General features: G+C 44.0%; 1 protein-coding gene across 3 annotated transcripts in view; it reads right to left on the bottom strand.

Annotated features, from left to right (window-relative positions):
• CRYBG1 (crystallin beta-gamma domain containing 1) overlaps window positions 1–24,284 on the bottom strand; it is a 146,783-nt gene that overhangs the window by 52,321 nt on the left and 70,178 nt on the right. For 2 of the 3 annotated variants that reach the window (XM_090037365.1, XM_090037369.1), the window contains one exon: window positions 5,622–7,036. In XM_090037365.1, coding sequence (XP_089893491.1) covers window positions 5,622–7,036 — 1,415 coding nt within the window. Of the gene's footprint in view, window positions 1–5,621; window positions 7,037–8,445; window positions 8,531–24,284 lie in introns of those variants that run through there. The other variant, XM_090037371.1, reaches the window with a different exon arrangement.

The raw sequence follows: 24,284 nt of genomic DNA, 5'->3' as shown, positions 1-24,284 counted from the left end.
TGTAATAGGTAGTGTTGAGAGCTAAAGTATTATCAAATTGCATCTGAGTTGAAACCCATATAAGTGAGCATTTACCACCTTAGTAGTTCAGTTTCACTCTTTCAGCAAATTCAAGCAGAAGCCTCTGCATCAGTATAACTTAGCATCAGTAACATGGGCTTCACATTTTGAAGAGTTGCTTCAGAACAGCAGTTAGAGGCTCACTTCTTTAAAAAGAAGAAAAGAAGAATTTTGAGCCCATGGAGATGAATTTATAGGCCTGCCATGGCAGGGGATGGTCCATGAATTCCACCCCCTTCCATCACTCCATCCCAGCTAGTCCTTCTGATAGCTTCCCCCAACAGGTATGTTTTACATTTCAAGTAACATTGTCTTATGAGTTAAAAAATAAAAAGACTAAGCTTCAATTTCATTACATGAATCAAAGGTAAATGCTATTTTTGATGTGCTTGAAATATAACTCTGACTTTGTGGGGAATAGCAGAGGTTGGGTTTATACATCAGATTACCCAGACTATCTTGTGCATGCATTCAGGTCTTGCTAATAATTACTACAATCCACTATTTGGCTCCAAACTTAAGTGAAAGCAGGAAGAAGATACTAGTGCATTTCCTTTGGAAGTCTACCACCTTGCAACCAACCTGCAGAAGCACATAGCTAGACCTCTCCCAATTTAACCCGATATAGCCAGTGACTCACACAGACAACACATAGTGGAACAGACAAGTTAAACAAGTATCTTTAATGCCAGAACAGAGCCTGACATAAGCAAAGCAAAATGGCATGTTAGCAGAGCAGGATAATTAAATGAGATTAAATGCAATTATTTACGAATCAATGTTTGAACATCAAATGCTAGAACTGGGGCCAAAATCCATTAAGAATATCAAAATAACTGTACAGTTTGAGATTTTATTTATGTAAATCTAGACATTGCTCCAAGCCTGATTAATACTAGACTTCAATCACTTAAGCTCCAAACTGGACTCTGTTTAAAGTTGTTAAAAAAATTCAAGTTTTTAAAATAAGATTTTAGCATGTGAATACAAAAAGGGAAAGAACAGTAAAACTGTTTAGCTGAAAGAATTCTAAATAAATAAATAACAATTAAAAACTAAACTCTTAGTGTTGCTTCTCCAGCAGAAGCCTAATACCTAGACTTGTGTTGCCACCATTAAGTATATAGTAAAGTACAAAGTAGCCTATCCGGCATTGGAGAATGCTGTAGCTTAAAGTGGTATTTTAAAAATTCCAGCTCCAGCTAATAAGCTAGAAGAGGGTGTGCACACATGTATGTAAAATCAAAACATGCCAAACAAAAGGAACAAAAACAGTACATATATTTTTAAAAATATTTAATGTGTTTTTAGCTTTTGAAAATAAAAAGTAGAGTCTTCTCAACTGCGTAAGGTTAATTCTTTTCTCACACTACACTAGACAAAAAGTCACTTTGTAATGAGACCAATTGCCTTTCTCTCCTATTACACAGCAGTCTGATACACACCTAGATTTACAGCCTGTGTGTTCTGATGAATAAGATGAAGAATTTCACTTAGTGCTTTGACTATATCAACTGACATTACCTGCTTATATCAGCAATATGCCACTCAGCTGACTGATGCTAGCATAGCAGCTTCTAGCTAATAGAAATAGTCAATATTATTATAAGGTGCATAGGCATCTTTCACCCTACTAAACCTATTCCAAGGTACTAGGGCAAGATACAAATCTAAAAAAATAAATAAATATTTCCCTCTGAAGTCACTGACATTGGAGGATTTTTGGCAATACCTTTGTTGGACCAACTGGAAAAGGAAATGTTGTTAATACTTACGTTTGGGAAGGAAAGGGATTTTAGGTGTGAAAGCTTGTCTAACATTGTCAACTAGATATGTAGCAGTTGTTTAACTGGGAGGGGTGGGGATTAGCTCCAGGTATCAACTATCCCCCTCCTTACCCCACAGAAGTCTGCCGCAGCAGAGGCACTTGGACAGTGCAGCCTTGTACCCAGCTGTGTATCTGAGGGGCAAGAGTTTCTTCCCACTCCACACATGCGGGGGAGTTTTTGCCACAGCAGGTAGAGCGCTGCACACAACAGCAAATGGGAGAGCAGGGAGGGGGAAGAAGGTGGGGTAAATACCAGGGCAGGAGGGTCAGCTCCCATGGAGCCTAGGCCACAGGGATGCAACCACCAGAGCCAATGCTGTGGTGGCAGCCTTCAGTGTATGAGAGCCTGGGCAGACCAGACTTTTCTTACCTCCCACCCCCAACCCCAATCCCTGTCTACAGTGGTTGGCAACCCCTTTCCCCTCCCCCCAGGCATTGAATGAGCTCACTACATCTCTGTCACTTGGTCCAATTTAAAATTCTCAGCAAAACAACCCTTGCTTTTCATATATTTCCTGGACCATCGTGGCTACAAAGGCATAAAAGGGTAGGTCTCCACCTTGCAGCTTCAGTGCACAAGGCAGCACTGAGCCCTGTGCTGCCAGCAGTGTGGCCAGCTGCCCCTCTGTGGCAGCAGCTGTCTTTGTACCTTTTCTTTTCATCCCCAACGGCTGTAACTTGGGCTCCTGCTCCCCTCAGTTACACCACTTACAACAACACTCCAACTCTACTGCTGGGAACTCGTTAAACATTCAATTTTGCCGAATGACTACATGTTATTAGATAACAGTGCTACAGTGCTGTTGTATCCACGGTGGTCTATACAATATGCTAGAAGCAAGGTTTGTGTCATAAAATCTTTCACTGAACCAAATATATAGTTGGGAGAGAGGTCAGACAAAACAGATAGACCCTAAGCTAGAACAGCTCAGGTAGAACAATTACTTTTAACTCCTTATTTCCTTTATATTTACCTTTTATGTATATAGTTGGTCCAATTAAAGGTATTATTACTAAACATAACTCACTTCTATTGGAAAGAGCACTTGCTTCTTACTGAAAGACAATGGTATGAAATAATTTAGTGTACAGCAAACTAGCAGCAATTATCCCAGGTAGGGTCCAAGCAACATAGGACAGGCTTATTTGGCAACCAGCAAATCGGCCAGCAGATCTGTGTCAGCTGTCAAGTGACAGCAAAAGCCTTAATCTATTTGGAAGAGCAGTGGGGGAGTTTTCAGTGTGGAAGCCCTCAGAACTCTGCTAGGAGAACATAAATTCTGCTAGCAAAACTTGGTAATGTGCAGCAGTCTTCTGCAGCACAGATTGGGTGTGAGTAGAGGTGGAGTGGACTGAAGTGCAAGTTGTTTTTTGATTAACTGTAATAAAGTCTTTTCAAAAGCAATGTAATCAGCCTTAATTAGTTGCTAGGAGGCAGGTACAGGATGAGTGCCTGCAGAACAAAATAGCAGATCGTCTTAAATCATTTTCATCAGTGTTTTTAATATATAAAGTGACAGGATTTGGCAAATGGCTTGTCACCATAGGCACAATATAAATTAAACAAACAAACTCAAACAGTTTAAGTAGTGTGCGTCATAGCAAAACAATCTGTATGTTTATGACTGTATCAGCATGGTACCTGCACCTTAGTATGGCACAATAGAAAAAAAGGCAAAGAGCATTACTGTTGAAATTCTGATGTCCCTGAAGATAAAAACTGCTAAGATGTGAAAATAAATATTTATGAAAAAATAAGAGAATTGATTTTTTTTAGAATGTTCATGCCTTACAGCTAGGCGTTCTTGTCAGGATTTGCTTCAGTTGAAAGTGAATACATCAGACTTAGATTCTGTAGCTAACTGGCTAAGAATAATATAACGGTGCCAGATTGTTTTAAAATTTATAATATGTTCTCTGCAAAGTTTGCTAGGCAAATACTGTAAATCAGGCTAGTACATGAGAGAGATTAGTATAGTTAGTTGAGTGAAATGCAAAAGAAGAAAAACAGCTGTACAGTTTGTAAAAAACTAAATTGAAATGTTAAGTATTTAATATTTAGTTCTCTCAGTTTTGATAAAACATCACAAGAAACAGGTGCTCACCTTAAACTATAATTTCTAACCTTAATACTCCTTTAATACAAGGCACTGCTACATTTAAAATACAGTACTAATTGTTTGGTATTTCTTGGTTATTTCTCCAGGCCTGGAACAAACAGATGTATCAAAATTGATAAACTAACAGAAATCAACTGTTATTTTCACCTCCCTAATTTGAATATCATGCATGATGAGAGGTCTGATCAATTCAAATAAGTGACACAATGCAGAACTAAATATAATGGATGTCACTTATTTCACCTATCATTCAGGTACAGAAAATAAACAATTGCAGTGATTTTACTGTTAATCTTCAAAAGGGTCATAAGAAGTGCAGCCAAAGTATCTATGCTTCTTCACACAATTAAAAAAAAAAAGATGATTTGTTTTTCTGTGTGAAGGACATTTTCCGGCTCAGGCCCTGACAGCTGTAATATTAAGACATGTGCATAGTAATGCTGCTGTTACTCATGTGCACAACTACTGGCAGGAGCAGCTGTACAAATTCAAATAAAATGTGCTATACTCAAACAATAACAAAACAACCCAAACAGAACACAAACCACATTTGCTGCTTAAAATAATAACCTGAATATATTTCTCACTCCAATATTTTTACATTAGAAAATCTTTAGCCACATCCTCAGGTGCTAGGAATTGGGATAGCTACACTAAATTCAATGGAGTTACATTCATCACCGGCAGAACCCCTTATCTATAAAATTACCACCGAGTTTCAGCTAGTGATAGGGGTCACATTACCCTGCTTTTAAGTGTCCAGGCAAACTCAATAGTGCCAAGCATTCTGCTTTTCAACCTTCTGAATTCAAATTGAGCATTCATCTTACGGTAACTAAAGATGGGGCTTTCTAAAACATGACTTACTGTCATATAAAGTGACACAGGATATTTAATGTTTTTGCAAAAATGATCTTTTTTTAATTCTACCTCCTAAAACAGGCAACTTTTAAAGAATCTTCTTTTGCTGATGGTTGTCAGCGTCTTGTAAACAAAAGAGAGATTGACTGACTATACAGGGGAAGAGTGGAATATGCAAAGCCCTGTTGGAGCACAAGGAAAACAGAGAGAGAGATGTTGGTAGTATTTTTAGTTATAGTAACCTTTAAGTGATACTGGTGTGTATCAATTACGAGGTCATTATATCAGAAATTCAAGTTCATAATGTTATTATTAACCAAGAATACTTTATATGGATATACATGAGAGGCAAGAAGTGTTTCTTGGTATTTTTATTGGACTGACTGGAAAAATGGGAGAGATATCGGACAAGCTTTCAAGCATTAAATGCCCTTCTTGCCCAAAAGCTGGTCCAACTATACATTATGTCTAATAAAAGAGATCATAAAAAAAAAAAATCCTCCTTGCCTCCCATACATTTCTTGGACCACCATGGCTATAACCATCCAATATGGATGCAATTCTTTATTAATAAATAAATAAGTGTGCCGTAAGTTTATCAAAGGATTTTACAGATTCACATTTTAGGGGCCTTCTGAGATCATTGGATCCAGCCCCCCTGCTCTGGGCAGGAAAGACTGCTGGGGTCAAATATCCCCAACAAAGTGACTCTGACCTTGCTAAATTAGATAGAAGTATAAAAAATTACTTACAGACTAATTTTTGTTGTAACTGTCATTCTGGAACCATCCATAGTTCTCCAATTTGAGCTGTCTGAATCAGAACGTGTTAATTTTTCGGATGTTTTACCTAGCTCTCCATTTTCAATCCTTTCCGTACACAGGGGAGCTCTTCCATCAGCGCTGTTTATCTGTTTTACTGTCTTAGATTCAGTTCTACCTTCAGCAAGTAATGAAGTGGAGTTTTCCATGTTAGCAACTGCGGCAACCTTAGAAACCATGTTATTTTCACCGGAGGATGCAGATACAGTTCCCTTTTCCACTGAAGCATTTTTCATAGTTGAGTTACTTTCTGTTGCTGTTACAGATTGCCTTTTTGGCACAGAATCTTTTCCCTGACTCTTTGAACCTGTGGGTGAAACAGGGACTGTATCAGATTGATTCTTTTTAAGTGATCTTCTTCTGAATGGGGCTGAAGTGGAAGCCTGCTGTTTGCTTTTATCAGTTTCAGCTTTAGGAAACCCCTTGTGACTAGAACCAACTTTTAAGTCCTGATTACTAGAAAAAGAATTCCGTTCAGGAGTCTGTGGAGGAGACTTAATTCTTCTCTCTGAGTTTATCTTTCCTGCATCAGAGGAAGCATCATCAACAAAAACTGAATCGTCTTTTGAAGAGCTGTCAGTCTGGTTTCTTTCACCATTTGGAGTGTCACTAGAAGACTGAGATTTCCTCCTTTTTCCAGATCTTCTATTTGCAGGTTTTTTATCCATTGTGTCTATATCCCCACACGTTTCTCCTGTTACAGAAGCCACAGATTCATGAGAAAGTGTTTCTTCTGTTTTTCTAAGATAGATATCAAATTTTAAAACTCTAGTAGACTGTGTGCGCCCACTTGCTTTGGATTCCAAACTGCGTGGGAATTCCTTTGATTCTGCATACTCAGGTTCTGCAGAAACTTGCACATTCACTAATTGCTTGTGGTTTAATATGCTGTTTTCTAAGTCTTCACAAGATACACTATTCAAGCTCTTCAGAAAATCTGGTGTTGTTGAATTAATGAGATCTGTTCCTAGTTCTAATCCCTCCAAAGTAAAGTCACTTGCAAAAAATGTGTTTTTTATGGTTTCATTACTGCTGTTCCAACCAGGTGACCACTCATCAGAAGAGGCTCCTTTACTACTACATTCTGCAGCATCCCAACTTTGTGCAGCCCCCTGTGCTTGCAGAGTTTCAGATCTTTCCTCTGTGTCTGCTATACCTATCAATTTCTCAGTGGCCGTCTCTTTACAAGGAGAAGCTGATCTCTTACTTTTCACAGTTGGACTTGAAGATTCTATTGGATATTTGGCATGTTTCCTCCTCCCTGGACTAAACAAATTTCCAAGCTTTCCCAAAACTGGCTTCTTTTTGTTCTCTTCTTTAGTAGATTCCAGAGGCTGCGTCTTGGACTAAATAAGAATCAGAAAAAAATAGCTCAATAATGTAAAAAGTCTTTTTTCATAAATATTTATTAACAAACACTTGTACATGCTAAGCAGTAGCAAAGGCAAACTAAATTATTTACTCAATAGCTCTTTTTAAAATGGAATTGCCTATTCCTGTATGTGGGGTGTATCTGTTTAGAAAATCCACACTTTTTGCTTCTATTTTACTGGTAATATAAGATCCAAATCATAGAGAAGTCAGGCTAGAAGGGAGAGTTCATCTACTGTAGTGGTTCTCAACCTTTTTTGTACCAGGACCCATGTGTAAACGTCAAATGGCCAGTCCTGACCCAGCACCCCTCACTCCTGCCCCACTGCTCCCAGGACCCAGCCCTCAAGTGTGTGGGGCAGAGGGTGGGGCATGGGGGCCCCTAAGCAGTCCCTTACAGGCTGGATCTCTGCCAGCCTGCGAAGGAAAAGCCATGATTCCCCACGTTTTTCTCCTTTAAAGGAGAATCCATTTTTAAAGTTTGTTCATGACCCTTTCACATATTCTTGCAACCCACTTTTGGGTTGCAACTCACCAGTTGAGAAACACTGATCTAGTCCAACCCCCTGCCTGGGGCATGATCAACTCTATCCATGGGCAATTGGTGCCTCCTAATACTGGGGGGGCACCAGCGGCCGCTTGCTGACTGGGGTGGAGAGAGGGTCCCCCAGCGGTCGACTGCAAAACTGGAAGTGCCGGTGGCAAACCTGGAAGTGCTGCTGGCGCTTCTCTCAAGGCGGGGCACGGCCAATCTCAAAGGGTGCATGTGCACCTGCATGCATCCCTTACACGTTGCCAATGTCCCTATCCAAACCATCTTATATAAATTCTAAGACTACTCTTAACCCCAACACAACACAGATCTAACACCCTAACCTGCCACAGGAAAAGCAAAGGAACCACGGAAACCAACTTCTGGCGTCTAATGTTGTTAATACATGCTCACAAGCCTCGAGTAGACGGGGCCATGGCCCTGCTATGGAGGAAAGCAAAAAACCCCACAGTCCTTACCAATCTGACCATGGGGTAAAATCCCTTCCTGACCCCAAATTTGGTCTGACCTGGAGTGGAGGGGCAACACCATCTGGCTTTGGTCCCAGCAGGAGCCCTGGCACACCCCAGCTGAAGTGCCCAGCCTGGGCCGCAGCCAAACACCCACACCTGCAAACTGGTGCAGGGGCTTAACTTTAATCACAGCTCTGAAAGAACACACACGCGTCCAAATGGGCACGTTTGTATGATAATACATATTATCCTGCAAATGCACACGCTCCGTCCCGTCCCAGCCCTGCTGCAGCAGCCCGCTCCACCCCGCCACGCGTGCTTGCGGTTCCCGGGCCGCCCTCCCCGCTAGGTCCCGCTCCCCCGGCCCGCACTTACTTACCACCCGCCCGCCAGCAGCACCGCGCCGCGCCGAGTCGGGAAGACGCCGCGCCGCTACCTGGCCGTGCAGAGGCGCCGCCCGTCCAGCCCCGCCCCGCGCAGGTGGGAGGCGGCGGGAAGCCACGGTCAGCCCGCGCCCAGGTGCAGGACATGCCCCGTCCCGCCCGCCCGCCCGGAGGTGACTCAGTGCCGCTCTCCTGGGTCATGATGGCGGGGCCGGCTCCGCTGGGGCTGCCGTCCTGCCATCTTAAGTTTCTGTTCCCCGCGCAGGGACCAGGATCCTACAGAAGTAACGCCTGAGGAATGACACACCTCAGGCTACCTGGCTCTTTCCTTCCACTCACCCGCTCTCACGGGAGCGCGTCCACCGGTGTGCTTTGATGCGCAGCGGCCTATTTTTCGGTGCACTCGAGCAAAGACCGTGTGTGAATGAACGCGCAGTGAAATGGGGCAGCCTACGCACAAAAAGCGTGCACTTTCACTGCTGTGCGTTAGGGCAGCCTACACACATTAAGTTAGGAGGGCCTCACACTAGAGGTATTAAATTGAATGCGCAGTAGCAAAAGCGCATTCATGAACATGTAGAAACACCCATTGTGGCTCTTCTGCGAGTCCTCTCTGTTTCCTTTAATCTCCTTCTTTAAGTACAGGTGCCAGAGGAGTTTCACCAGTGCCAAGTGCAGACCTGTTACAACTGTTATCCCTGCTCAGCGCTCCTCCATTTACATCAGCAGTATGACTAGCCTGACTGAACACAGGCCAAGCTATAGGAATTCCCCACTCTCTCTTCAGAGACTATCCCACTCATGGTATAGTAAAGACAGGAATAAAGGCAGAGGTGGTAGAGCAGAAATGTCCATGAATGACAGACTATTAAGAAATAAGGAGGGACAACATGATGAAAAGAAGATGGCTCCAAGAGGCAGGAACCTCCTGGCGCAAGCCCAGCCTCAAGCACTCCCAGGCAGGGGCTGGCAGGGCACTGCAGGGAGCAAAGGGCTGTGCTGAGGGTCTCTGAAATGAAGCTCCAAGTACCCCTCATGGGTGTTCCCCCACCTATCACTTTGTGGGATGTGACCCAGCAAAGGACCTTGTTGGAAGGGACACATGGAGTATGTTTTATCTGAGACACAGTAGGCATCACTGTGTTGGTGTCACTGGGCATAACCCTAGGTAACTCAGAGGGATGGAAGACCACGAGTGTTGATGAAGCCCCTCTGCTCTAGGCCCAGGCGAGCCAGGGCCGCCCCCTCCCCGAACCTTTGTAACCCTTTCTTTGAACTTTTGTAACCTCCTGTAATACTGGAAAACAGGATGAGTAGCAAGCAAACTGAAACTCCCTAAAAACTGTTATCTGTGGAATGCAAGGGCACCGCTCAGAGAGAGAAGGGAGGAGGTGGGGGCCAGCTAGTGGAAAACTACTGCAGAAAATGACCAGGGTATAAATATACACTGTTGCAGGGCTAGGCGCGCGGGATTTGAGTCTCCCTGCACCTTTTACTTGAGCTCAAATAAACTCTGTCTACTTCTCCCCCCAATGTGTTTATTTGGCGCGACGCACACCGGGCAACGAACCCAATTGTTGCCTCCCTTGGGCACCTTGTGCCGGCAACAGTTTTTGGCGCCCAACATGGGGCACGAGGCTAACATTTCGCCTTGCCCGGATCCCTCCTGGGGTCGACGACTTGCGGCAACAACTGACGCCCAGCACGCACCGGTGGTTTCATCGGGGGCCTCGGCGGAGACGTGGTTTGATCGACCCCGGAGGGCACAACAGTGCAATGCGCTCAAATAGTGGAGAAGCGATCGTGGGCGACGGTGTGGAACCGGTCCCTCGGACAAGGTAGGATAAGCTCAGCAGTCTGAGCATTGTCCGTTAAGACCTGGGGACGCCCAGTGTCTCCGTGTAGGGCTTGGGGATGCCCAGTGTCTCCCTGGAGTATGGGGCAGGGACAGAGTACGGTTGGCAGGGCACGGTGTACACCCTTAGAATGCATTCTGACTAACTGAAAACTGTTTAAGTCAGACCTAATGACTAAAAATAATCTTAAAAGGTTCTGTACAGTGGAATGGCCTCAATATCAACTGGAGGATCAGGAAAGGTGGCCTCCGGAAGGGTCAATTAACTATAATACAGTCCTCCAATTACTCCTGTTTTGTCAGCGGACGGGTAAGTGAAATGAACATTTGTATGTGCAATTGTTTACGGCTTTACGAAATAAGACAGTTATTTTGCAGAAGTGTAATTTGACTCCGACAGGATCGGTAGTTGTCAGTGTTGTGTCTCAGCCTCAGCATTCCCCCCCAACCACTGTAATGCCAGAGTTGGTGTCCCCTTCGGCTTTAACACCTCCACCATATAAAGATCAGATGCCCCTGGTTCCAGAGATTCCTCCCTCAGTGGGATTATATCCTTTACTTACTGAAACTGTAATAGCCCGGCCTGGGGCAGATGGGTGTGCAGCCCAGACCATGCAAGTATACACCCATGTACCTTTTAATCCGGTGGATCTAGCGGCTTTTAAGGCACAGGCTGGAGAATTTTCAACTAACCCGAGTAAGTTTATCTCTGTCTTTGAGGGATGTTTAGCTAGTCACAAGCCTGACTGGGATGACTGTAATATCCTTATGCGAACCTTATTATCTGAAGTAGAGTGGAATCAAGTTATTTCCAAAGCAAGGGAGGAAGCACAGCGGAGGCATGAAAGGGATCCCATCAATGTTCCTGGTCCGGCAGATGTGGTTCCCCTAGCAGACCCTAGATGGGACCCTAACAACCCTGTGGATCATACCCGTCTTACCTCTTACAAAAAAAGGAAGACTTAATGGGTATGTCTGTAGCACAAATCCTGGAGACTGCAAACAGGACGTATACCCTCAGAAAGGAAGAAAAGGAAAAGAGACAAGTTAGAATGCTAGTAGCAGCAGTACAGGCTGGAGTCAGAGAAACACCACAAGAAGGTGGGAGAGGCAGAAGTATAAGGGGTCGTGGGCGCGGGCGCCCTGGCCCACAAGAAAGACGCCTGGGACGGAACCAGTGTGCCTTATGCTGGCAAGAGGGACACTGGAAGAATGCATGCCCAGAGAAAGGGAGAGACTGTACTCCTGTAATGGCAGCGGAAGGACAGGAGTAGGGGTGTCAGGGGAAACGGACCACCCCACCCCCGGAACCCCGAGTAAAAATGTGGGTGGGGAATTCAGAAATTGATTTTTTGGTAGACTCCGGGGCAGCACGGACCGGTGTAAATCAACCTCTTCAACTTCCTGTAGCAGACTCTCTCACCGTGGTAAGTGCCACGGGAAAAAAGACTCAGTGCCCAGTGTATGCTCCTGCAGAATGTGCTCTGGGAAACCGGGCTCTTTCTCACAAATTGGTCTACCTTCCAGATTGCCCAACATCCCTGCTAGGACGAGACCTGCTTTGTCAATTAGGTGCATCACTGCATTTTACCCAGGATGAAATAACCCTCACATTGCCCCCGAAAATGCATGGATAATGACCCTCGCGATTGAACCCTCGGCTATGAACGCTCCCCCGGAGTGGAACCAGTGGGAAGACCAGCTTGATCCAGTTGCCAAGGGATGGCCAGCGTGTTTACAAGCAGTTGCGGCAACTGCCCTAGTACTTGAGGAAGCTGAAAAGTACTGGGAGGAGTTGTGCAGGTGTATACCCCTCATATGGTCCAGGATCTGCTAGACGCGAAGTGGGGTCTCTGGCTCACCCAGGCTCGGGTGGCTCGGTACCAAGCTAAGCTGTTGGAGAACCCTGAAGTGACTCTGCAAACCTGCCCCTCCCTTAACCCAGCTACTCTCTTACCTGAAACGGAAGAACAAGAGCATGATTGTTTAGACATCACAGATGCACAGTACTCCAGCCGTCCAGACCTACAGGATCAGCCACTTCTGAATGCTGATTGTGAGTGGTACACTGATGGCAGTAGCATTGTTGTAGAAGGGCAAAGGAGGGCAGGTTATGCTGTTGTGACCCTCTATGATGTTGTTGAGGCCAAGGGTTTGCCCGCCGGAACATCTGCTCAACTTGCTGAACTGGTGGCCCTGACCTGGGCACTAGAACTGTCAAAAGGGACACGGGTCAACATCTATACCAACTCTAGGTATGCTTTTGGAGTACTGCATGCCCATGCTGGCCTATGGAAACAAAGGGGACTGCTGACAGCCCAAGGCTCCCCAGTGAAGTATGGACCCCAAATTCTCTGACTCCTGGAAGCTGTTCAACTTCCCTCAGCAGTGGCAGTAATGCACTGTAAGGCGCATCAAAAAGAGGATCAAGACGTAGCCAGGGGTAATGCCTGGGCGGACAGAGAAGCTAAAAATGCTACCACCCTGAGGACGCCGAGACCTGCTGACACCCATATGCATGCCCTCATTCCATCAGTGGGGGAGCTCCCGGATCCCCAGTACTCATACAAATCAGACCCTCAAGCGTCATCTATCAAAGATCTGCCAGGAGGCCACTCTGTGATGGCCTGATGCTTTGCCCCTTGCTCTGCTTCGCATCCGTGCCCTCCCAAGGGAAGATTAGGGCTTAGCCCCTTTGAGATTATGTTTGGAGGGGCATGGCCTATGAACGGGACGCCGGTTCTAGCAGGGAAGTGGGAAATAGGATGTAATATTTTGTCACGGTATATGTGCTCTCTGTCTGCTGTTCTTTCTTCTCTCCATAGGTACACTAAAGACTTGCAGCCTCTTCCACTAGATGCTCCAGTCCACTCATTACAGCCGGGGAATTCCGTGCTCGTTCGTACCTGGAAGGATGAGCCCCTCCAAGAGAAGTGGAAAGGACCTCACACTGTCCTACTAGTTTCCCACACAGCGTCAAAGGTCGACGGACACAAGAACCGGATTCATCATGAGACAGATTTGGCATGATCCTTCTCCCGTCGTATGGAGTGGGCCGGTTAGCCAAGCTGTATCGTCAACTTTCCGCATTTCTTACAAAATTTGCCAATGACACTCTAGCTATTGAAAAGAGCCTTAACTCCGAGATTTACCAACTTCGTTTATTATCTCTTCAAAACCGTCAGGCTCTAGATTATGTCTTAGCATCTCGGGGGGGGGGCGGGGTATGTGCTCTAATTGGGAACTAATGTTGTACTTATATTCCAGAAAGTTCCCAAGATATTAACAAACACATTTTGTCGGCCGAACAGGCTTTTGAGCAGTGAAAAAGTCAGGAACATGAACCCACTGTTTTTGATTCTCTCTGGAGCTGGTTGCCCAACCTTGGAGGCCTAGGAACGGGCATCCTTCACCTCCTGGTCACCGGTGTTGTGTTGTGTTTAATTACCCTCCTCTTATTTGTGTGCTGTAATGCCCTCCTGCGCAAAGTCTGTGTATCCCCCTCCCCAAGCGCTTCACTATACCCCTGCATTGAAGATCCCAGTTCCCAAACATTTAATCGCCTTTTATCTTCAGAATATGAGAAAACTCAGCCAAAACTTTGTTGAGTATTCTCAAAGCAGGGAGTTGTCGGTGTCACTGGGCATAACCCTAGGTAACTCAGAGGGATGGAAGACCACGAGTGTCGATGAAGCCCCTCTGCTCTAGGCCCAGACGAGCCAGGGCCCCCCCCCCGAACCTTTGTAACCCTTTCTTTGAACTTTTGTAACCTCCTGTAATACTGGAAAACAGGATGAGTAGCAAGCAAACTGAAACTCCCTAAAAACTGTTATCTGTGGAATGCAAGGGCACCGCTCAGAGAGAGAAGGGAGGAGGTGGGGGCCAGCTAGTGGAAAACTACTGCAGAAAATGACCAGGGTATAAATATACACTGTTGCAGGGCTAGGCGTGTGGGATTTGAGACCATACAGTCTCCCTGCACCTTTTACTTGAGCTCAAATAAACTCTGTCTACTTCTCCCCCCAGTGTGTTTATTTGGCGCGACGCAGACCGGGCAACGAACCCAATTGTTGCCTCCCTCGGGCACCTTGTGCTGGCAACAACTGTACCATATTAAATATTAAAACGAGTTCTGAGCAGTCACACGGTAATGCTTACTGCCCTCACAGCCCGCTTGGGACAGGGCTAGAGCCAGCTCCCTCCTCCCTGCCGCAGATGCTGAGTGCTGCAGCTTGTACATCTGCCCATGTAGACATACAACCTGCACGCGCTCCTTGCTATCTGCCCAGCTCTTACCAACATGGAAGCACCTGCCACAGGCACATTTGAGTGAGCCGGATCTGTGCCACTGGTGGTGGGCAAAGGGAGACATGAAGACCCAAGCCCAGGAGAGGTTGCCATTCCTGCTGCTGGATCCACTCCTGTCTTTGGATCCCGCTGGTGCCAGGAGGACTATGAATTTGCTCATATTATGCCTGTGGAGTGGCCAGACAATAATTGAGCTCATGCTACTTAATGCAACCTGGAGATACTCCTCCAGCAAAAAGTTGTAACTTTACTACAATACAAACACTTTGCGCTGTGCTTGACTGGTCGAACATGGGGAGGCTCACATTTTAAGTGCTGGTAGCCCTCTGGCTATGCATAGCAACAGTGCTACCCCATTAGTACAGTCGTTAGAAAGTTACTATCCTTTCTCTGAGAAATGCGAACCTGTATCTTCCACCTTCAAAGTGACTGTTCAAACCATTATATTATAGAGTATTTTTGAACTCCAGTTTCTTCTGCTGAAGTGGTTTTGCTTTGTCTCAAATGCTCAAATACTGAGAGCATGAGAATGACTCTATAACCTTCTTATCAGGCACTCACTTAAGGAATCCAATTAATATCTAATTAGCTATATAAGTTAACATCTTCAGCAGAAAGAGACTTATTTGAGAGGGAGATAGAACTCTAACAGGAGAGGGAAGGTGGGAGAGATGAGTCCAAATCCCCTCAGACAGAGGAGGCAATTGAAAGTAGGAGAGTGTCCGATTCACTGGACTGCTGTATCAAAAAGACACATATTCTCACCTTGCTTTTAAATAGGACCAAAACCCTCCCACTTTCTGAAGGAAGGGCTTAGGTGCCAAAGTTCAGGAGAGGGTTCAGGGCTGTGAATCCCAAGCAGACATACACTCATCTGAGACTGACAGATACCAAACTCCACCAGAGATGTTGGGCTTCCCCCACACCTCTCTTTTTGGCATTTTACACTTGGTAGTATAGACAGCTACCGGTCCAACATGCCAGCTCCTGCAAATTCCACTCTTTGACACTTTACTCTCCCTGGGAATTGTATAGGGTAGCCTAGGCATCTTGCTCAGGGTTGTAAATCCCACTTGAGAGCAAAAGGCATAAGAACTGCTATTTACTGGGCTAGACCAGGAGTCAGCAACCTACAGCCTGTAGGCTAGAACTAGCCTACAAAGCCAGGGACTTCACAGCTTTTCTGTGGCAAGAATTTAAACCATGTGATGGCCAGGTGACAGGAAGAAGTAACAGCAGTCAGGCCAAAGGGCTGGCCCACCTGGGACTGAGCTGGGTAATTTCAGACCTCCACTGAAGCATGAATGACCCCTGGGTTAGACCAGCTAGTCCAATAGTCTGTTTTACACAGTGATGAGGCACCAAAAATTAGGCACTGCAATACTGTGTGTGAACCAAGCCCTTAGTCTCAATTATCTGGTTCTGTGACTCAAAAATATATTTCCAAGACTGTGCGCTAAAACAAACTTTTATAAAGGTATATTACTTACTTGCAGGCATAAAACTGTGGATAATGAAGAAACACAAAGCTAACTATCAAAAGCTCCATGTCAAAGAGAAAGAAAGAAAGAAAGAAAGAGAGAGATGAATGTGCAGAGGTGAATACAATTCTATATAATGATATATCTGTGATTTTTTTTCCTTTGAGAGATTTTTGATCTTGGAGGAAAGGAAAAATCAAGATTCATTAAAGCAGAAAGTAATAAAATTTAAACCAAAGCAGTGCTTTCAGATCAGTTATGTAAAACTAAAAACTAGGGAGACATAGCATAGTCATCTACTGTGACCAAACTAGATGCAAAACAAACAAAAAATTTTATATGGGACAACTCATAAAGGATTTTTTTTGTTTTAGTTGGACTTTTTTTGCATTAGTAGGGGCATTGCCAACAGACTGAGGGAAGTGATTCTTCCTCCCTATTCAGCACTGGTGAGGCCACACCTGGAGTACTATGTCCAGTTTTGGACCCTCCACTACAGAAAAGATGTACACAAATTGGAGAGTCCAGTGGAGGCCAATAAAAATGGTTAGGGAGCTGAAGCACATGACTTCTGAGGAGAGGTTTAGGGAACCGGGATTATTTAGTCTGGAGAAGAGAAGACCGGGGAGGGATTTAATAGCAGCTTTCAACTACCTGGAGGGTAATTCCAAAGAAGATGGAGCTAGACTGTTCTCTGTGATGCCAGATTACAGAACAAGTAGTAATGGTCTCAAATTGCAGCAGGAGAAGTTTAGGTTAGATATTAGGAAGAACTTTCTCACTAGGAGGGTAGTAAAGCATTGGAACAGGTTACCCAGAGGGGTGGTGGAATCTCCATCCTTGGAGGTTTTTAAGACCCACTTAGACAAAGCCTTGGGTAGGATGGTATAGTTGGGAATGGTCCTGCTTTGAGCAGAGGGCTGGACTAGATGACCTCCAGAGGTTCCTTCCACCTTAATTTGCTATGATTCTAACTCTAGTGTAAGGCTTGATTCTAGTCCCAGACACTTTTTGTGCATGTGTCCTATCTTATAAGCATATCCTTGGTGCAATGTGCAGGTCTCACTCTTTAACCTAATTGACTATTCTTTAAAAACCAAAAAAAAGGTAATGGTAATGGTTGCTTGAGTATAACGGCCAAAAGCCCAAAGGAAAACTGCATTTATTTAAACCCCAATACACAGCAATTAATCAATTTGTAGAGAACTTTGCTGCACCTGCCTTCATTATACATGAGAGAGATAGTTTGGGTGGTCATGTTAGTTTGCAGTCAGTCAGAAGTCAGGGTAGATATGCATCTTTTTAAGCTAACTAAATAAGATGCATATAGAGAGAGAGCACAAGCTTTCATAAACCCAAATTCACCTAATCAAATGTTGTGAAAGGACAGCATAGAGCAGAGTATGAAGTGGAGGAAGTAACTAGAGTAGGTGAAAACATGGTAGGGAAGGAATTGAGTCGGGGGGAGGGAAGTGCTGTGAGAGGCATGCAAGCAAAAAACCCATAGGAACCCAAAGGGGTCATAAAAGCTAATCCAAGCAATGGGATAAGAATCCATAATCCCTGTTTAAACCAGATTTAACACAGTCCAGTTTGTGTATAATTTCTTGTTCTGTGATTTCATGCTCAAACTGGTCTTTAATTTTTTTTTAATTTAATGAGTCATCCATCAGACTTGTAAGCAAGTGCACCACTAAACAAGTTTTAGCTGTGCCCTTATAGTCTCCTGAGTCTATGGTCCTTCGTTAAAGATTTTTCTAATCATGGTTCTGACTGTTTACACAAGGTTAAGCTGCCAGGAAGAACCATGCTGTTTATCATCTTCCTCATTCCACTGACTGACTTCAGCAGAAGTGAAGTGTACAGAATAAATAGAAGAGATGGTGGTTATTAGTGGAACTGTTTCCAATGTCACAATGACATTAAGTACCTGAGCTGTCACCAACTGTAAATAAAACTATTGGATACAATGGTCATGCATAAGGTAGGTTAATTACATATTCGTTTCTTCAGATATAACCTTTGCAACAATTTCTAATGATGTAAGATGATATGGGAGAAGTGAAGGGCTGATGAACCACTTATTACCCAAAGGGAAGTTCAACACAAGATACTCAACTCTCAGGCTCACAAAGAACAAAGAAACAGTTTTACTTTCAGTTCTCCAGAAAATAATTACAGTTCTAAGGTTGGAGAAGAGACAATGTATACTATTCATACTAAAGAAAAGTAAATCTTAAAAAGTGGAAAATTAACTCAGTTGGAGCTATGGAGTATAATCAGAATCATGTATTTGCTGGAAAAAAGAATTCCTAAATATTGAAAAACCCTGCAAGGTTACATTTTCAAAGAGTGCAGATTAAAGCTCATTGTCCAGATTAGGGTTTGCAAGATTTCACATACAAAACATCAGCTATTTCAAATATACTGTTCCCCAAGGAAACTTGTTTTCCTATAGGCAATTCTCCTGCATTGGTTCCTACACAAATTTCACACCGTTTTCAAATATCTTATTTAATTCTCTTCCTGAAGAGTGAACTAGTTTACTCTATTAATCCATGTAGATATACACAGAAGAAAGAACTGTTACTTGAATCTGAAATACGTGCCTTATGAAAAGTGTTCTCAAGTAAAGTTTTTATATAGTGTCAAAATTATACACAGCTCATGCAAAATGGATAAAAGGCCAAGTTCTTGCCCTGAAGAGTTTGTATTTTAACTCAGATATACCATGGGGCAACAGTGTAAATGCAAGTTGACATAAATGGCCAATATTTTCAGAACTATGTATTTTTTGGAATCCCAATTAAGGAACACTGTAGAAGGGGTTGATTATTCTTACTACTCTTATGAAAATCAGGCTTAAGATATCTCAACTAAGGATCCCAAAAATTAAGGCACCCAAGATAACTAGTCACTTTAGAAAACCTGGATCAAGGCATACTTAGCAATGAGAAACACAGGAAACTTCATGCATGTTTAGGATTAATATGAAGCTGGATTCAGGACTCTGCTGTGTAATAGTACTGTTAGAGTGATGTAGTTGTGATGGTTTAGGATTTAAGCAAGAGGCAAAAATTTATTTTATTGGATCTACTGCATGGTTGGGACAAAGTTAGACAACTGTAATTGACAAGTTAGACAACTGTCTAACTTTATCCCAGTCGTGCAGTTGGTCCCCCCCAAATCCTTGCCTCTCTGTAAACGTAGGGTTCCCCCCCACCCCGCAATGTATCACAAGCATCTTTAAAATAATTTTCTACTCTGAAAACTATATCAAAATACTGTCTTATTCAGTGGATCTGAATTTAAATGTAATTATATTGGTGCTGGTGACAAAAATATTTTTTTACTAGATTTTGACTCCTGTTAGCTATATAAAATCAGTCCAAGATCTCAGCTCAGCAAAGCAAGTAAATGTTTTACTGGACCTCAGTCAGACATAAACACATACTAAAATGCTTTGTTGAAATAAGGCCTTACAAACATGCCTTTAGGGGCAAAGGGCACTATGTTCAGTCAGGTTAGTTCAGCTGAGCTATTTTAACATGACTGAAAACACTTTTTAGGGAACACCTACACTAAGCAAAAAATGGGTATTTTTAGCAGATGTTAGCTAATATTTAGGTGAGGGTGTTAAGGAGTCTGAGTTTCTTTAAATTACAAGGTCATAATAGTAAAAATATGTAAAACAGGATGCATCAGAAAGGAGTTCTAGCAACCATGGATAAGGACATGGAAATAGTGTTAGCTACACTGTCTTTGAATTTAAATTCAACAAGGACATGTGCTTAGCTCTGCACTTGGGACATGATAATTGTATGCACAAATACAGACTGGGGAATGACTAGCTAGATTGCAGTACCACAGAGAAGGGCTTGGGGGTTACAGTGGGTTGTATGCTGAATATGAGTGTACTCCTGTTGCAAAAGAAGCCAACAGCATACTGAGTTATAGTAACACGAGTGATTCCTCTGTTATATTTGGTATTGGTGAGACCGAGTACTGTGTTCAGTGTTGGGTCTTCCATTCCAATAAAGATGTGGACAGACTGGAAGAAGTCCAGTGGAGACTGACAAAAAACACGTAGAGGGCTGGAAAACATGACTTTTGATGAAAGATAGGCTTTTTCTGTGGCTGTAGGGGATAGGACTAGGAGCAATGGCCTCATACTATAGCAGAGAAAATTTAGGTTGGAGATTGGAAGAACTTTGGCTAAGAGGTCAAGCATTGGAACAGGCTACCTAAAGAGGCTGTGGAATCTCCATCCCTGGAAAATTTTAAGAGCAGGTTAGACAGACAATTGACCAGGATGGTTTAGTGAGGGATGATCCTGCCTTGAGTAGGTGTCTGGACTAGATGATCTCATGAGGTCCCTTCCAGCCCTACTTTCCTATGATGCTATAAATCAGGGGTAGGCAAAAAGGGGCCCCTAAAAATTTTAGAAAATGTGTATTTATCTGCTCCTGGCTGCCTGTCAAAGATGACAGGAGCAAGGGGCATTAGGACCCAGGGGAAGCTGACAGGACCCTCCAGCAAGGTTGGCCTGGCCCTGTCCCACCGCAACTGGAAGTCTTTTTCTGCCCTGGCTTTCACTCCTTCCCTGCATGTTGCTCCTGCTCCAGCACCACATGGCCCCTGGGCTGCACCAGTACCCTGGGCCAGGAACAGGAGTGTGTGTGTGTGTGTGTGTGTGTGTGTGTGTGTGTCCCTGCAATGAGGGAGGGGGGTAGGGAGAGAGAGAGAGTGTATGTGTGTGAGAGAGAGACTCTGTGTGTGTGTGTACACAGTAGGAGGAGAGGGATCTGTGGGGGGGGGGTGTGTGTGTGGGAGAGATTCTGTGTGTGTTTGTAGGGTAAGTCCCACATACATACCCCACCATACACATGCACCCACACTGCCCCTTGCACTGCCATACATGCAGACCCCACACCCCCCATACATCCCAGCTGCCCTGCTGCTCAACACCCCCCACAAACCCCATACCCACCCACACCCCACATACACACCCACATGCTACCTCACCCCATATACCCACACACCCACATCCCCCCACAAACCTATACCCACCCTACAATAAAGAAGTATGAACCTTCATTTTAAGCTACTGTAATATCACCCCTGTACACTACACAAACACATGCAAATCAGGACAAAAATAGTTTTTGAAATCAAATTAATGAATGTTGTAGATATTTAATTTGTAGAAAATAATTTGGTATTTTTCTGGTTCTGACATGGCAAAACCCCTTGCTGAAAGGAGTATTTCTGGGGGGCACGGGGAGGGACTTTTGGTGGCAAAGGTCAGGGGCTTGGGACTTCTGGTCACAAGATGGTGACCAGGGGGCAGGGTACCTGTCATGGGGTGGGGCTACCCATGCAGCCCTCAACAGCTTGCCAAAACTCGGTAAGTGGCCCTCTACATGAAATAATTGCCTGCCCCTGTTATAAATACTTCCCTTCACTGGCAATGCGTAGGGGGTGCATGTGGGTGCACATGCACCCCCTGAGAATGGTGGTGCACCCCCTGTGAAAAGTGCCACTGACACTGCTGCTGGTGCCTGTAGGAGATCACCGCTCACCCCACCCCACTGCTGACATTGCCGGCAGTGTCTGTGGGTGGTCCCTTATTGCTGTTGGCCGCCACCACCAACACTGCTGGCGGCATTTGCAGGTGGTTGCTGACCACTGGTCAGCGCTCTCCATCCCCCTTGTCCTCCACCACTGACACTGCTGTGGCCACCTGCAGGAACTCCCCACTTGGCCTGCTTCTGCTGCCAACAGCACTATGGCTGCCTGAGGGCTCTCCCCACTGCCACACCTCCGACATGCCACCTGCAGGCAGTCGCTGTGCCCCCCTCGCCTCCAGGGCCATGTGGCATTCATGCTTCCCTTTGCTCCACCCAGTACAGGAACTGAGAGAGTTCAGAAAGACATCACATTTGAAGCACAGGGTCTCCAGTTTCCTTGTTCTGACCAGGGAGTACTCTGAGAGAAGAGAGGCAGAACAACAGAAGAGCACCCACTAACACTGGCCCCGCTTCTCCCCTCTCTCCTAATGGGAATGGGAAGCAGAGCCACACCTCCAGAAGATGGAAGATGCAGAGCCACACTGACAGTCTACTTCGCTCCCTCTGCCCTATGGGCTGAGTTGGGAGCAGAGCTACAGTTGACTGCAGCCCCCTGTTGCACCCCCTGGCTGGAAAGCATGCCACTGCATGTAGGCACTGCCATTTTAAGGCTCTGTGGCCAAAGGGCAGGAGCTGTACATCTATCTAGCTGTTCAAATGTGTTTAAATGATTCCAAGCCTGTTTCATATATCATAACTGCATCTTCAGCTGAGCACAACCAAGAGCCCAGAGTTTTGTCAGGGTTAGCTGCTGCCTCCTGGAGCTGTGTCCATAAAGCATAGTTTCAAAAGATGATGTGGAAAAAGTGGCACAGGAGTGATACATTGTTTTAAAGACCCAAATAAGAATGTACGATATAAATAAAAGGCAACATCTAAATGACCAGCGCACCAAGGAAAGAATGCTAAAAGGAAGAAATTTAGGACAGAGAGGTAACAAAGTGAAGATGCTTAAAGGAGGGGAGACAAGAAAACATGAAAAATTTAAATTGGAAATTGAAATATGGGGAACAAGAACTAGTAACTCATATTAAACTGTTTTTATCCACATATTTAGAGTGTGGATATCAAAGTTTAGAATTGGGGTTTTTTTTAATATTTGTTTTTTTTCTGTGTATTCAGTATCAATGATTAACTAGGGAATTGTGTGCTATTTTTTCAGTGAATCATTTGGTTACTGAAAACAGGTTTCAGACAGTCATGATTTTGTGAATAGTTTTGGCAAAATACATGAAAATGGAAATATGAAAATATGAAAAATGGAAAATACACATTAGTTCACAAAATGGTTGGTGTAGCGTGGAAGGCAAGGGTCAAGTCCCCCTTTTGCCTGATTCATAGTAAGGTTTCCCATCATCCTGGAGACTGGCCTTATCATTAGTCTGTGGAGTGTTCTGGGTGAGAGTCTCTAATTGAAACTGTTCCACTTTATATAAATAATCATAAAGCCAGAAAACCAGAATGCTTCTACCTTTGTCCTTGGTGCACTCATCTTGTAGTTGAAAATGCAACCTCAGATCCCAGATCCAATTCAGGGATAGAGGAGATTTCAAAAGCCAGTCTCCCACTTATCTGGTGAACACCCTGACCTCTGCCTTATGAAAGGGAGAAAAACCTGTTTTGTGAGTGCTGCCTGTGTTCCCCTGTGAATACATCCCTTCATTTTCCAAGCTTTTATTTAAATGCTTGAAATCAAAACAAAACATGTCATATTGAACAACAGGTTTAGGCTGGCATAAAACAAATTGTCAGGAATTTGCTTGGGAGGCAGGGAGGAAAAAGAATTAAAATTTTGCATTTCAAGTTTACACATAATGTTTTTCCTATTTCTGGTTTAGTTGCCACCCCCTCAAATCCTACGGTTCACACAGTCTTAATTCACTACAGTCAAATTTCTCTGCTGCTCATGTGATCTTTTCACAAGGAAACACAAGGATTATTATTTTAGGAGACAGGAAGAGATTACTATAAAGACAACAAAGAAAATAGGGACACCTGTATTTGGGGACAGAGGCAGCACTTAATCTGTAATACTTGTAGCTGTTTTTTGTTCAAACAGACAAACTTTCAGATTGCAAGCACCTCTTAAAATATGTAGAAAGAAAAATAATCAGACTGACAAACTCCATAAGACAGATATTACTAGGCTCCTTTGTGGGTTCTCCTCCTTTCCCTCTGGTCCCCACTTTTAGACTGTACCGACCAGCAGTGCCCAGGCACCGCTATTTAGTACAGTAGTCACTAAATTATAAGATATCACCTGTATATGAACTCTGAAGACAGGGAATGCAGTTACAGTATTTGGTGAATTTGTTAACAGAATAGGTATCATTCTGAGCTACCTTCTTTAAACTGTGTCCTGAAAGCAGTTTTTGTATTGTACAAAGTAAATCAATTTTTGGGATCGCTGGCTGATATACAGTTTGTTATACAAACTATTTTAAGTGCTTTTATTTCCGGTATTAAAGTATGTTTTAGGCAAGGAACAAAAAACAGACAACAAAACTTATTTATTTCCCCATAAACTATTTTACCAGATCATTAGATGTTTAGTTTAAAGA

Source organism: Crocodylus siamensis, chromosome 1, assembly GCF_052110815.1.
Source record: "Crocodylus siamensis isolate JL-2025a chromosome 1, ASM5211081v1, whole genome shotgun sequence".
Taxonomy (NCBI): domain Eukaryota; kingdom Metazoa; phylum Chordata; order Crocodylia; family Crocodylidae; genus Crocodylus; species Crocodylus siamensis.
Note: the sequence above shows the minus strand (reverse complement) of the source record. Positions and strands in the feature narration are given on the sequence as shown.